Below are 13,183 nucleotides of genomic sequence, written 5' to 3'. Positions count from 1 at the left end.
GAGGTGCCAGGTGTGGTTAGCAGGGCTTGCCAAGCCCCTAAACAAATTAAAATACTTGTTTTCTCCATGCCAGAGAGGCTTAGATGGCATGAGGCACCAGGCCGCCTGGTCTTGGCAGCTCTGGAGACCCTATGGCGCATGTCTCTGGGCACCTGGATAAGTTCCAAGGTAAAGAGTCAGGCGATTCTAGGGTTTCCAGGCAATTCCATGGTTAAGTGGCAGGAGAGCTGAGTTTTCCAGACAAGCTGCCCAAACATATGGACTTCAGTTTATACCCTTTGGTTTTGATCCTACCTACAGCAGAGGAGGTTTCTTTCTTTCCAAGCGGGCACGCTGGGTGGCAGACAGGGAATTAATGTCCCCTCCCTGATGCTGACAATAAATCAGCTTCTCACTAAAATTCGGGATTAAGGGCTGTCCAGATAAATCAAAGTGGGAAATCAAGCACTTTCCTCAACTTCAAGGCAATGGATTAGAGAAGAGGGACACACTCAGCTTGATTCACTCAATTATGATACGATTAGGTGTTAAAACTCTACCATGGCAGATATTTCTCCCAGCGTAAGATCAACTTTCCCAGTCAAAAAAAAGAAAAGAAAAGAAAGAAAAGAAAGGAAAAGAAAAGAAAAGAAAAGAAAAGAAAAGAAAAGAAAAAAGGAATTATGCAAACAATTTAACAGCAGGGGCCAGTCTATTACAGTCCCCTCAGGATGGGCAAATGAAAACCCTGAACAGCTACAAACAACAGTAGCCACAATTACAGTAACAGGGCTTAAATATCGTGTGAGCTTGGCAGCTCTCATCCACCAAGGAGAAGTCACGAAAAGGCACATTATACGTAGCAATATCTGATAGAAATTTGCCTCAGTATCAGTTCCAGGGAAAGGATGACCTGATAATCGCTCCTTGGGGAAAAAATAAACCACCCAAGCTAGAAGAAAAAGCAGCCTTTCTGGTAAATCTGTGACAACAGCACCAGCAGCTCCGACTGGTTTGCTGCCCATTTCTTTTGGCAGCCCAGTAAATTCATCTCCCAGAGATCTACACGTCTCTCTAAAGTAATTGTTGCACTCATTCATTAGGCTGCAGCAAAGGCATCTCCATTAGCCAATTAAGCAACCCATTAGGAGGTCCTGGTGAGAACTGTGGGCTGTTACACCTTTCTTGCAGAGCACCCAGGAGCTCCACGGGCCATCGCTCCAGCACGCACCTTGAAAAGAGGGGAAAAGAACAACTTCTTTTCTGCAGGACAGAAACCTCTGAGGGAAACCTCACCGTTGCTTCCTTCACACTCAAGGAAGCTCTGCCTAGAAATTTCTCTTTTTCAGAGGGCTCCTCTTTCTCTTCCAGAATAAGCCCTATTACTCCAAAGGGGCAGAGGCACAGTCAGCCAGCATGCTCCTAAGGAAAACACCTGAGGGGAATAGGCTTTGGCCATGCCTGGCACAGGATAAACATCTGCTCTTGCTTACCAGCAGCACTTGGCCTTTCACTTTCTGCTTTCAGCAATGAGAACTGGTTCTGCACAGTGTCTGTTGCAACTTCTTACAAGTGCAGAAATGCACAAAGAACCTAAGCAAGTAAAACCAGTGCAGGAAGACTCCTTCCAGCCCTGCTCTGTCCCAGCTGAGTGTAGGCAACTCACTGCTCTTTGTGTTCTCTTGGCATGTGCAGAGGCACCTTCCCTTTCTCCCAAGGCCGTGATGATCTCTATCATTCGCTGCTAGAAATGGCAGCAGAGACTTTCCCATAAAACTATTTGAAAAATGTGGATTCTCTTCCCTTCTGTGTCGATGTGTATGCGTGATGTGACATGCCATTCCAGTATATCTAGCTTTATTGACACGGATACTCACTGAAATGAACATACGCATGCATACCCAAAACCAGATAAAAACAGAAAATTAAATTCACAGGTACGGACATTTACACCAACAGATATAGAGACAATACTATGTAGTTTCTCTGATCTGTTATGAATATGACTCAAAAAAAAATCAATAAACATTAATCACATACATAAAAGTGTGATCTACACAGAATGCTTAAAAGTAATTGCAAAAGGATTTGTTCAGTAATTAAAAAAAAAAAAAAAAAGAAGGAATGACTGTCAGGAGATGACCTGGTTGTGGGAAGAAGCACTTAATTCACTGCATGAATGACTCATGGTGAATTACTTGCACAACTCCAGTCGCGGAAACCGCCACTCTGCAGAAGTGCATACATGTTAAATCAACCAAAACACAGAGTGGTCCATATAGAATCGTAGACTCTCTCAAGTTGGAAGGGATCCATAAGGATCATCGCATCCAACTCCCTGTTCCTCGCAGGGCTGCCTTTTGATACAATGCCATCTCCTTGCTGGTGCAGAATGAGCAAAAATACTCTCAGCTGGGCAGGGAGGGGAGCGAAATCCTCTTTTTTGGTATCCTGGCAATGTTTTCAAGAGACAGTTCAACAGCACTCACTTGCCCTATTCATGCCTGGCATTTATGTTAAAAAGACAGTCTGGGCCTGTAATGTTCAAGAGCAAGCTCTTGTTGACAATGAAACTTTGAGTAATAAATCTGAGGCTGCATTTCCCACCCAACTCAATTTAATGCCACAAGGTAATTATGGTCCTTTCCTGCAAAATACAGAGCTCCATGAAGAATGTCAACTGGCACGAACACTAGCAAGATTTACTTTCTTCAGGCTACTCAGGATAAATAACCCCTGCCTTTATTTGCTATCTGTGCTTCAACTGTGAGGTACAAAGCTTACTGGAATTAAACAAAGGGAACTATTTTTCACTGTCCCACCCCACTTTAATTTCCCATAGCAAGTCTCCAAAACTAAAAAGAAAAAAAAGGCATAAAAGGAAAAAAAAAAGCCAAAAAAGCACCATAGCTCTTCCATAAGCCTCTCATGCCTGACATGATCCACCCGCTGTACTTAGGGCATCAAATTCAGATGCTAAGAGTGACCAACTGATACACAACCCCTTGGCTCCAACACAGTGATTTAAACTGCATAAACTGGGAGCTTGTTCTCTGAGTATAGTCCATGCAGATGCTTCAGCTAGGATTTCAGAGCTTTTCTGTTAGGAGCTTTATTGATTCTATGGTAAAGCTTGGTCTATAGGGAGACTCTCTGCCCATATGTTGCACAAGGAGCAGCTGCAGTAGGAATAGCTGGGTACAGAGAGCACCTCATCCAAAGCAGCGGTCCACACGGCAGTGACAGTGCTGAGGGCAACAGGGTCCTGGGGGAGGCAGGAGAAGCATGTTTGCTTTTGTAGAGCTGCCCAACAGCTAAAGCACCGACTACAAACAGCAGGCCTGTGTGCTGTGGGAGCTGCAGTCTCAGCCATCACTGCCCAGCTGGGGCAGGAGAGCACGAGTGAATACAGGAAAATAGATCCTGCTGCCCATGAGACCCCAGCCATGCTGACACGAGAGCCCTGGGGTAGCATCCCCAGCTCCTCCTGGTGTTTCTACTGACAATCATTGAATAAAATGCATAAATACCCATGGAACTGGGACCCGAACCTGGGATTTCCTTTGTCCTGGAGGAAACAATCCCCCACGTCATTCATTCACAGTGAATATGCCCATCAAAAACATCCTAAATACTATGCTGTGGCGATGCAGAAGATGGGAAGACTCAAACAGCTCAGGCCAAGGAAAGCCTGCAACCCCCAACTCCTGCTTCCCAAATGCGTGCTCTAAAAAAACAGGGTATCCCATGCGGGAGATGTTCAAGAGCTCTGATGCGGCTTTTAACTCCACTGTGTTTGAAGAAAGCAGGTATGATCCAAATACCCTGCTGATCCCCTCCAGTAACCTGGAGTAGGATGTGCCCTGGCTCCTGAATGTCAGTGGGACTAACTCCTTCCTGTTTCTTCTCAAGGTTATTGTTATGAGCATGTGTTGGATCTGTGGCTAAGATCCACAGGGAATTTTGTATCTCAAATTATGTATCTTAAAAAGGCTATTGATTCCAGGCAATTTTGGGAGTCAAGTGGTGCCGAGGTGCAGACAGTGGAAACTTGATCGCAGAGGTCAGAGCATGGCCCTAATTTTTTATACATTATTCCAAATCCATGCACCACTTTCATACACTGACTTTATGAAATTCATTCTTGTTTTGTGGTAAAATTCATAAAACACATCTTTGGCTTTGCTATTTATCAGCAGCTCTCTTTAAGGCAAGCAAAGAAATCTACCTCACCTATTTCCAAGAGAGAATTGCTGCATTAACATGGGAGCACACATATTCAGCAAGTGCGTGCTCCAGGAGGGTACTGCACATACTGTAAGTGACTTGTGCTGCGACAACCTATGCCAAATTCACTTACAGGCAATCAAGATAGCTGCACGGTGGTTGTGAGGTAGACTTTTGGTAGAAACATCATAATTTTTTAACACATATTCCAGCATTATGTTATAAAAGGACAGATTACAGTTTGTATTGCATCAGGTCCTGGAATTTGCTGCACTGGGGGATTACTGACAAATTCATCTTGTACTAAAAACCTGCATCAAAACAGTAGATTTAAGTGCCTGAGACAGTTGGTAGACACAGGGAGAAACTTTACGCAGTTTTCAAAAATGAGCAGTTTCAAAATGCCTTGTTAAAATTAAACAACAAACTCATCAGACAGAAGTACAGGATTGAGAGCTGACACCAGATTTTGGAGTTGTGCTGCTAACCCATTTCGCTTCCGCATCCATTAACCTTCCACCTTTCAGCTGCCCAGTCCACTGAGCTTGCTAGCTGCTTGAGGCAGAGACTATATCCAGCCTTGCACTTGTGCAACTGCAGTGGTTCTTCCGTCACAGGTTTTAAAAAGCTATTTGGATTACTTTATAGCCCTTGTCATTGAAGCAAAAAAATTTGCTAGCACGGTCTGAGAGATCTCAGATCACAGATCCACCAGTAAACCCAAGCTGGAATGTGTTATCTTGTGTTGTACCTCCAAATGGAGGATTTTCAGCTCTTGGGAGTTGGCGATGCCACCAAGAGGTGTTTGGGGACTTCAGGCGCTATCTGACTCAGCTCCGGCTGGCATTTCTGCCTTTACTTACACATTTGCAATGATGACAGACTTCGGCATGCTTCTGAGAAACACCTTTTATTGTATGACAGGAGTTGTCACGTGAACATCAACAAAATAAATCATTCCATAGCAATACCAAAATCAAATTACATAAATGCAAAAACCAAACCAAAACACAACCAGAGTTAAAATGATGAAAAAGCAGTGCGTTGTTACACAATGTAAAACATATATAGGAAGCCACATTCTTCTGCCAGATGCTCATCACCATGACAGGAAATAAGTGATTTCAACTCTTTCTCTCCCCGCCTCCCCCTGCAACAAACAGGCAAACTTTAAAGTGAGATATTCCAAAAGGTCAGATTAACACAAAAAGCAGCATTTCCAGGAAAAATTCTGTAACGTTTGGTTCTTTCGTCCCTTTCTGATTCTCTCTGCAATCTTATTTTAAACATGTATTGGGAAGGTTAAAAGAAACAGTCATTACCCCTTAAGTAACCAGCATTACTGATGTTGGTCACAAGAAGGTCCTCCCTCTTCCAAAGGGCAGCAGTAATGGAATTGCAGAAGATTACGCCTATCTGGCAAACGAGCTCTGGTTCAGTTCACTCAAGAGAATTTTACCCTTAAAATAAGCAAAACATGAGATAACCTATCGCTGAGAAGTGTGTTGGTTTTGACTCTCCCAGTGGCCTTTTGAGGAGGGATGGAGCAAAGATACACCAAAATGGATGTCTGAAGAACAATTCTTAAGATCAGAAGCAGAGGCTGTTCCTGGTCTTTTACACCAAACAAACAACAGTTCTGTAACTGATGATTTTCAGTATTACTGTATAAAATTGTGTTTATTAGAAATAAGACTCTGGAATACATTAAGGCACCTCATGGTGAAGAAATATTTTAAAAGGCTTGAATAACTCAGAAGACTGAGTTCTTTTTCCAAGATCCCCAGGAAGGAATGTAGCTTATAGTAATCAGCTTTACTATTTCCCAGTAAAGCATGAACATTTTCAAAGTGGAAGGATAGAACTATTTGAACTTTTCTTTAAAAGGAAACATAAAACACCTTGCTGGAAAGATAATTCATCCATTCAACAGACCAAGACTTTCACCGAAGGAAGGTCTTTCTCATCCCTGATCTGAGTTTCGCCATTCAGGTACATCACATTTTCTTACTCAGCTGAAATCAAATGGGTCAGTCAATCTTAACCAACAGTCATCTAAACAAAAGAACTATCAACAACAAAACCAACAAAAGAACCTAAAAAACAATTTCAAGATTAAAACATTATTGTTAAACTAAAAAGATGACATAATGCCAATGACAGACACAAATGACTTGCTATCAGTTGTTCTACCCAGCAATTTGTGGCTTTCAAGTGTGACACTGTAAAAAATTTGTTTTCTCTTGTATTGATATTTGATACCTGCAGTTAGCAATGTCCTGCCAAAACATGTAAAGAAGTGGAATCAGCATTTTCAGAGATACCTAACATTTTTGTGCGCATTCAAAAAGCTACAGGATCAAATTAATTCTAGCTTATAGACTGATAGCTAGATCTGTCAGGGTCTCATACCAGTGAGTCTGCAGCAGCCAGCGTTTTGGAGCTCTGCTCTGAAATGTAACTTACCATAGATTCATTTCAGAGCTGAAATGAACTAAAACTGTAATTATACCCTTGGTTTACGCATGCATATCTCCCTGGTTCTGATAAAAAAATATAAACTCAAGGTATATGGTCAGGAGAACATACTGTTCTCTTAGAGTATTTAAAAGTCTCAGTGTATTATACTTCATATTTACTCTCTTGTAAGAACTAAATATTTAGAAATAAAAATAATTCACTATTGTAAAACACAGTTAGACTCTGGATATGTCCACACTGCTCAGTAAAAAAGGTAAACAAATGAGCTCAGACACCAGGCTCCACGAAGCGTCTGCATTACCTTACTGGTCAGCTCACCCTAGCTCTGCTTTGGACCACTCCAGCCACGTCTCTCCATGACAAAGCTTGAGCGGAGTCCGGACATGGTTCACACCATGGATCCCTTCCAAAAAGGCAGTTACAGACAAGACCATGCAAGACTGAACTTTCTTCATGCTACACAGTCCCTCAGTGTTATCCCATGTGACTTACGCGCTCAAACACTTCTCCAAGTCTTCACATTCCTGTGCAGTACAAACACCACTGTACTGAGCTGCAGAACAGCCCTATCCTTATTTCAGAGAATTTGAATTGAAAAGGAAGCCACAACAAAACATGCCAGATGATAATCGTGTGCTAGGTCCGTAAGTGGACTGCATGAGCCCAGAGAAGGCCAAGGGCCAAGTGATACAGAAAAGTGGATGTGGCTGGTGTGCTCTAAGGATTAGCCACAAGTTCTGCTCACAGGAGCCAATCTGTGCCTCGTGGCTTTGGGGACAGGTAGCCATCCCTGACCGGCTGCTATTTAGCACCAGATGTAGCACAAGCCTCATGTTGTGCATCACTGCATGAAGTTCAGTTCCACTGATCTCTGTGGGATTTGTTACAGTGTAAGGTGCTACACGCCACAGAAGAACTGTCAGAACCTGACAAAACCAAGCTAGGGACAAGAGCATTTAATTTTGTAACTTCCTGCTAACGACGGAGGAGGATGTTACCAGAAAACTGGATGCCTGATGGTTGTTCTCCCCGCTACAAGGGGAAGCTGGCTGGTGGCACTGCAGTTAGTAAGAGGTCCTCCCCTCCTCCCCCCTGGGGATCTCATGGCAGGACGGCAAGCCTCAAGGCAGGGAAGGTGCTGCAACACGGGAATGAGGATTCTGCCTCTCACCACTGGGAGACAAAGTCCTTCTAGATGAGCCCTTGTGCTAAAGCACAGGCTTTGGCTTCATTTGACTTCTGGACAAGCAGCGAGTAATTTTGTATTTGAATCGGTTATTTGCTGGCAGAACTGCTTGAAAGGAGATACATTTGTGTTTGCTATACTTTTAGACCACTGGGTGAACGCTGTGTAAATAACATTTGTCTTATGAAGGTAATAGCAAGTATCTTCAGTATTTTTTAAAAAGCACAGTATTTTCCATGTTCTGAAGAGAGCTTTTGCCTTTTAGTCTCTACTGTGCCCTTTAAATAGTAAGATGAAGAGATTCACTTTCTACTGGACCTCAAAGAGTAGGTATCTCACTAAACAGGAAAAAATCTGAAGCAGCACAGCACTTGCTTGATTAAAAAAAAATAAATAAAAATGGGAATAGTGCCTTTGTGTTAAAGTGCTTTGCTGAATCAGGACATAACTTACGAATACCAAACCTTTCTCTCTCACTGCATTTCTCTATCAGCAACAGCCATTCAAAACTACAGGTTGTACTTTCCTACCTATTCTGGTAGGACGGTAACTTCAAACAGCTCAAGTTCAACAGAACCCCTGATGCAAAACTTTAAATATACTAAGGTTACATATTTTTAACATATATTTAATGAATTTGTTGTGTACCCTGCAGTTACAGCTTTGGCTTGAAGGCACAAATATTAAGGCACAATAAATGCAAATAATGTATACATTTCAATGTGTTGTGTTGAAGATAACTTTGTACTACATGGTATTTAGGTGTAATGACATGTCATTCAAACATTTCCTCAAGTTATTTTAATACCTTTTTTTCTTTGATAAGCCGGATAAAAAGAGGAATGTATGTTAAATTATTTAAATATTTCTTCAGTGCAAATGTGGTAATTTCCTTCTAAAGTATAGAAGATCGAGACTGATTTTTCAGCATTTGGATTTTAGCAAAATAAAACTAATATTTACGTTCATCTTGAACAGCATTATTTGAATTACTTATCAAAAAAATAAGTATATAGTACTTTTTGCTATCAAAAAGAAAACGCAGTTTTGGCTTGTTCAATTCTTTTTTCTAACAACCTGCATAGCTACTTATGACAGGCAGCAAGACAGTTGCACTAGACCACTAAGTTGTACACTACTGAATCTGCTGTTTAGACATAGCTGTTGTTCTAAAGTGGCACAGACAAAATTTTGGTTTTGCTCGCTCTCAAAGGATTTCCAAAAGAGAAAAAGGACACATTTTTTGTTTGTTTGTTTGTTTTGTTTTGTGTTTTTTTTTTTTTGTTAATAAGCTCCAAATATGCACCCTAGACCTGTTAGGTGTCCTGCACCTGTTTTTTAAATAAAATTTCAAATAAAAACTGAGTCTGCCTAATTTCCTTAGCAATACAAACATAATTAGTTGGAAAGGAAAACATATTGCACTGAAATTAAAGAAAGAGGGACAGTAAAAATTTTCTTCTTAGTATTAAATAGGAAGGATGTCCAGTGCAAAGAATCGCCCCCTCCTTTTCCTCTCCTGTTGACATTTGCAAACATTGTCACTGAGTTTAGATGATCTCAGGCTTACATTCTCTGGAAAACAGTTAAGGTTATTAGGAATCACAGTGCAGTTTCAGTTATGCATAATCCTGAGGAAGGATCCAAGGAGGAGTCTGTGGCAAGTTGACCATTCTGAACAACTTCTGGGTAATTCTTGCTGAAGTACACCTAGGAAAAATATCAGATTCTGTGAGTAATTATGCATCAAACACCTTTTAGTTTCAAATAAAATTTCTGGAGATAAATACAGCAGAGATAAACACATGTCCTTAAGGAATCCCAACAGGAAGTTCAGGTTAGTGGCATTCAGTAACTGTGTGTCACTGAGAAATTAGTAAAATTACTATACGATTTTACATTATAACAAAGCGTGAGAAAAATCCCACACAACCTGTAGATTCACTCAAATTCTGGTAATTCAGATAAATAGATACGTTTTATCACTTTACATTAAACTGATAAGTAAAATCATTTTACTAGCTCAAAACATGGAGATAAATTAAAAACAGGATGACAAAGAAGCTGTGAAATCTTGCGTCTGCACAAGGGTTTCTCATTTTCACACATAAAATGAACACAATGGATTTGGATGTTAATATCAGGTTGTAATCCCTATATTTTACAAACTATGATTGACAACCATTGAAACTTCGAGGTACATGTATGAAATATCCCAGCGTTTAATTTGTGCTGCAGAGCAGTTATAGGGCCTATAGAAATGTGATCTCTGGATAGTGAACCACAATAATGAAAGAAGAAGCAAAAGCTTTAACAATGACTCAACCAAGCAACTTCTCTAAAATGTAAGATGATACCAAATAATAGGACAGTTCTTTGCCAAGCCTTTGAGTTCCTGAATTCTACCAATTTCTAGCTCAACTAGAAGAGATACAGGTTTCCTGATAAATGTATAATCAGAACATAAAGGAAATGAAATGCTGTCAAGTTTCACTGTTCCACAATCATCAGTTTTTAGTAGCTGTATCATATCTCTGTTCCCTGACAGATGCGCATAACAAAATGAAATAATGTCAAGACTTGTGTGCTCTTATCTAAAAATGTGTTTGGGTGAAAAAAGGACTTCAAATGCAATTTTTTCAAAGAAGAATGTGAAAATTTTTGTTTGAGTCTTTAAAAACAGAAAATACACTATCTTTCTGAAGCTGACACATGTCACGAGTTAGGTCTCATAGTCAGACTGCTTTGACTATGGCTTATGAAACATTTCTCCAATTTATATTTGAGTGTTGTCAACAAAGTTCAGTTTGTTTGATAATAATGTCCTTTTCATATATATGAATACATGTATAAGACATGCGGGACAAAAAAGAAATAGTAATTCTATAAAAACATTCCTGTAAGTACCACTGTAGTCTTTTGTGCACACATGCTAACGCAGGATATATGCATCTTTACAAGTTTCAAAGAATATTAAGGTCTGATTTGAATCAACAAAAGAATTGGAAGTCCTGCTAAGAGGCATTCCGCAGTAACCAGCCACGATCAGATGCAACAGAGGAAAGTTAATCAGGCGCCTGCCTCCACACATGCTGTGGAGACAGCAGCCCCAGTTGTGTATTCCCATCCCGTTCCTGGTTTAAAACAAAACTTTGGCATACTTTTAATGCAGCTTTTGAATGCGAATTTTTTTCTAATGGAAAGTTAATAGAAAACCTTGGCACATTACGAGAGACGTAATGAAATGGCAGCTGCTTTTCAACTGTCTCATTGCAATTCTTCCCCTGAGCCCAATCCCTCAAGATATTAAATGCCCAACTCTTTATACAAGTTTCTTCCACTGCCAACAGAGCTGCAACCTTTTTAAAAGTAATCACTGAGGTGAGATAACACCTAGTATTTTAATATTTACACATCTGTCATAGCTTTAAAATAAAAGAAAATAACCCTTATTTTCCCCTCAAAGTACTCAAAAATTGATTGACAGAGAACCAGCCCTATCCTGATGCCACCAAACCTTGCGGAAAAGCCTCTCTCAATGCTGCCAAAAGCACGGAGAATACACCCACTTTTGTTTATCTGAATAACTGAGCACTTCTTTTCCTTTTTAACTGCCTGATGACTGTTTCTCACTTTCCCATAGCATTTTCTCCTAAAAGCTTCTTTAAGCGAAGACAAAAACACATGCTAAGCACAATTCTATTGCAGTCTGGCTCATGGGCTAGTTAACATATACTCAGAGGTCTCCAATTTGAGCTACGCCTGCATTGTTTTCTTTGACATTTGCACAAAAAATGGGGATACCGAGTGACCAAGAGAGACCGACAAATAGCAGCGCTGGATCAGTTCAGAAGCCTGAGCTAAGGTTCCAGCAATAGCTTGAACTTGCAATGTTTAGCTAAGATGGCCATGAGAGTTTTTTGAAAATAAGGTTTCTTCAAAGATGTCCAAGTTAGTCTTCCAGTTTAAGATGTGTAGTCCCACTTCATTTGCCCTTAAAGGATATATGCAGAATCCATACTATTCCAAAAAATGCATATGAAGTCCCACCTTACTGAAAGAAGCTCTTGGTACAAGCTTGTTCTGCACAAGATTCAGGTCCAAAATGCAAGAAATGAAATAGTCATTGCCAAAGCAAGGCCACATTCCAAACCGTTTTACTTAGCAACCCACTGTAATGCCTTTTGAAAAGTATGTATATATGTCATATTACCATTTCTTTTTATGTGCAGCATGCTGTTTTTCAACAACAGAAAAAAAGCTGTTCTTCATAAAAACAGTTCTTAGTAACCACAACAGGAATGTATGAAACCAACAGCAATACATGTAACAGACTTACTAGGGTAAAAAGAAAAGCCATTGGAATCAGCTATTCTGACTAAGCAACTTCTCTGAAAGTATGTATGAAGCACAAGGGATGGCAATAACAAACCCCTTGAATTAATGTCCCAGTCCCTCCAACAGAAGGAACTATAGCTGTGCTTCTGGGTAGCTGCTGACTGGAGATATAGTCTCTTGATTCCCTTATTTTTGGGCTGAGCATGGATAAGCACCATGCTTTGCATTCTTGGCAGATGCTAAAGCTTGTATCTGCCTTCTAGCCTGGGAGTTAGCAAACTTTTTCATCAAACCACATTTCAGCAGAGACTGGTTCCTGGATCTCTTCCCTTCCTGTACAAAATCACATAACATTGATGTGGTAACTGCAGATGAGTATATGGGCAAGTAACATCAGGCAATTATTTTTATATATTTTGAATTATCTTTGAATGCAATTGTGCAATTGGGGAGGGCTGCAGGGATGGAAGGAGAGAGAGAATGAGATGGCTAAGTCTCCAGGACAGCTGGATAGCCTTACCCCTTGCCATTCCAAGGATCAAGGCTTAGGAAGCTGGCCTTCACTTTACAGACAAATGCTGGTTGTATGAATTTCAATCTATCCTTTTAAACACCATTTATAAAACCTCTAGACTGTCATATACACACCATAAAAAACATGGCTAACCAATCCTTTCTAGTAATGAAATATAAGAAGCTATATCGTATAGCAATGGAGAAGGACAGCAGGACTCATTACATAGTCCAGCTAAGGACAAAGCTGTTTCCTTAGTTCTGCAATCAGTGTCAGACATGGATTTATAGTGTACGCTCTGAGCTGCAGAACTTCTCTTGAAAAACTCTTTATAAGAAAAAAAAGAAAAGGTTTCAGCAGCTCTAAAAAAATTCTAAGAATATGAATTGACACAGAAATCTCTTCCCTAATCTTCAGAAAGTCCAGCAAAATAACATCCAGGCATGAGCATGCAGCCT

The 13,183-nt window shown here is 40.4% G+C and overlaps 1 protein-coding gene across 1 annotated transcript in view; it reads right to left on the bottom strand.

The window, feature by feature from the left end:
* Window positions 1–5,100: 5,100 nt before the first annotated feature.
* Window positions 5,101–13,183, bottom strand: part of ABCC4 (ATP binding cassette subfamily C member 4) — a 160,066-nt gene continuing 151,983 nt past the window's right edge. The window contains exon 31 of the mRNA XM_055801977.1: window positions 5,101–9,583. Coding sequence (XP_055657952.1) covers window positions 9,476–9,583 — 108 coding nt within the window. The 3' untranslated portion in view covers window positions 5,101–9,475. The remainder of the gene's footprint in view (window positions 9,584–13,183) is intronic.

Source organism: Falco peregrinus, chromosome 4 (genome assembly GCF_023634155.1).
Source record: "Falco peregrinus isolate bFalPer1 chromosome 4, bFalPer1.pri, whole genome shotgun sequence".
NCBI lineage: Eukaryota > Metazoa > Chordata > Aves > Falconiformes > Falconidae > Falco > Falco peregrinus.
This window is presented reverse-complemented; position numbering and strand designations above follow the sequence as displayed.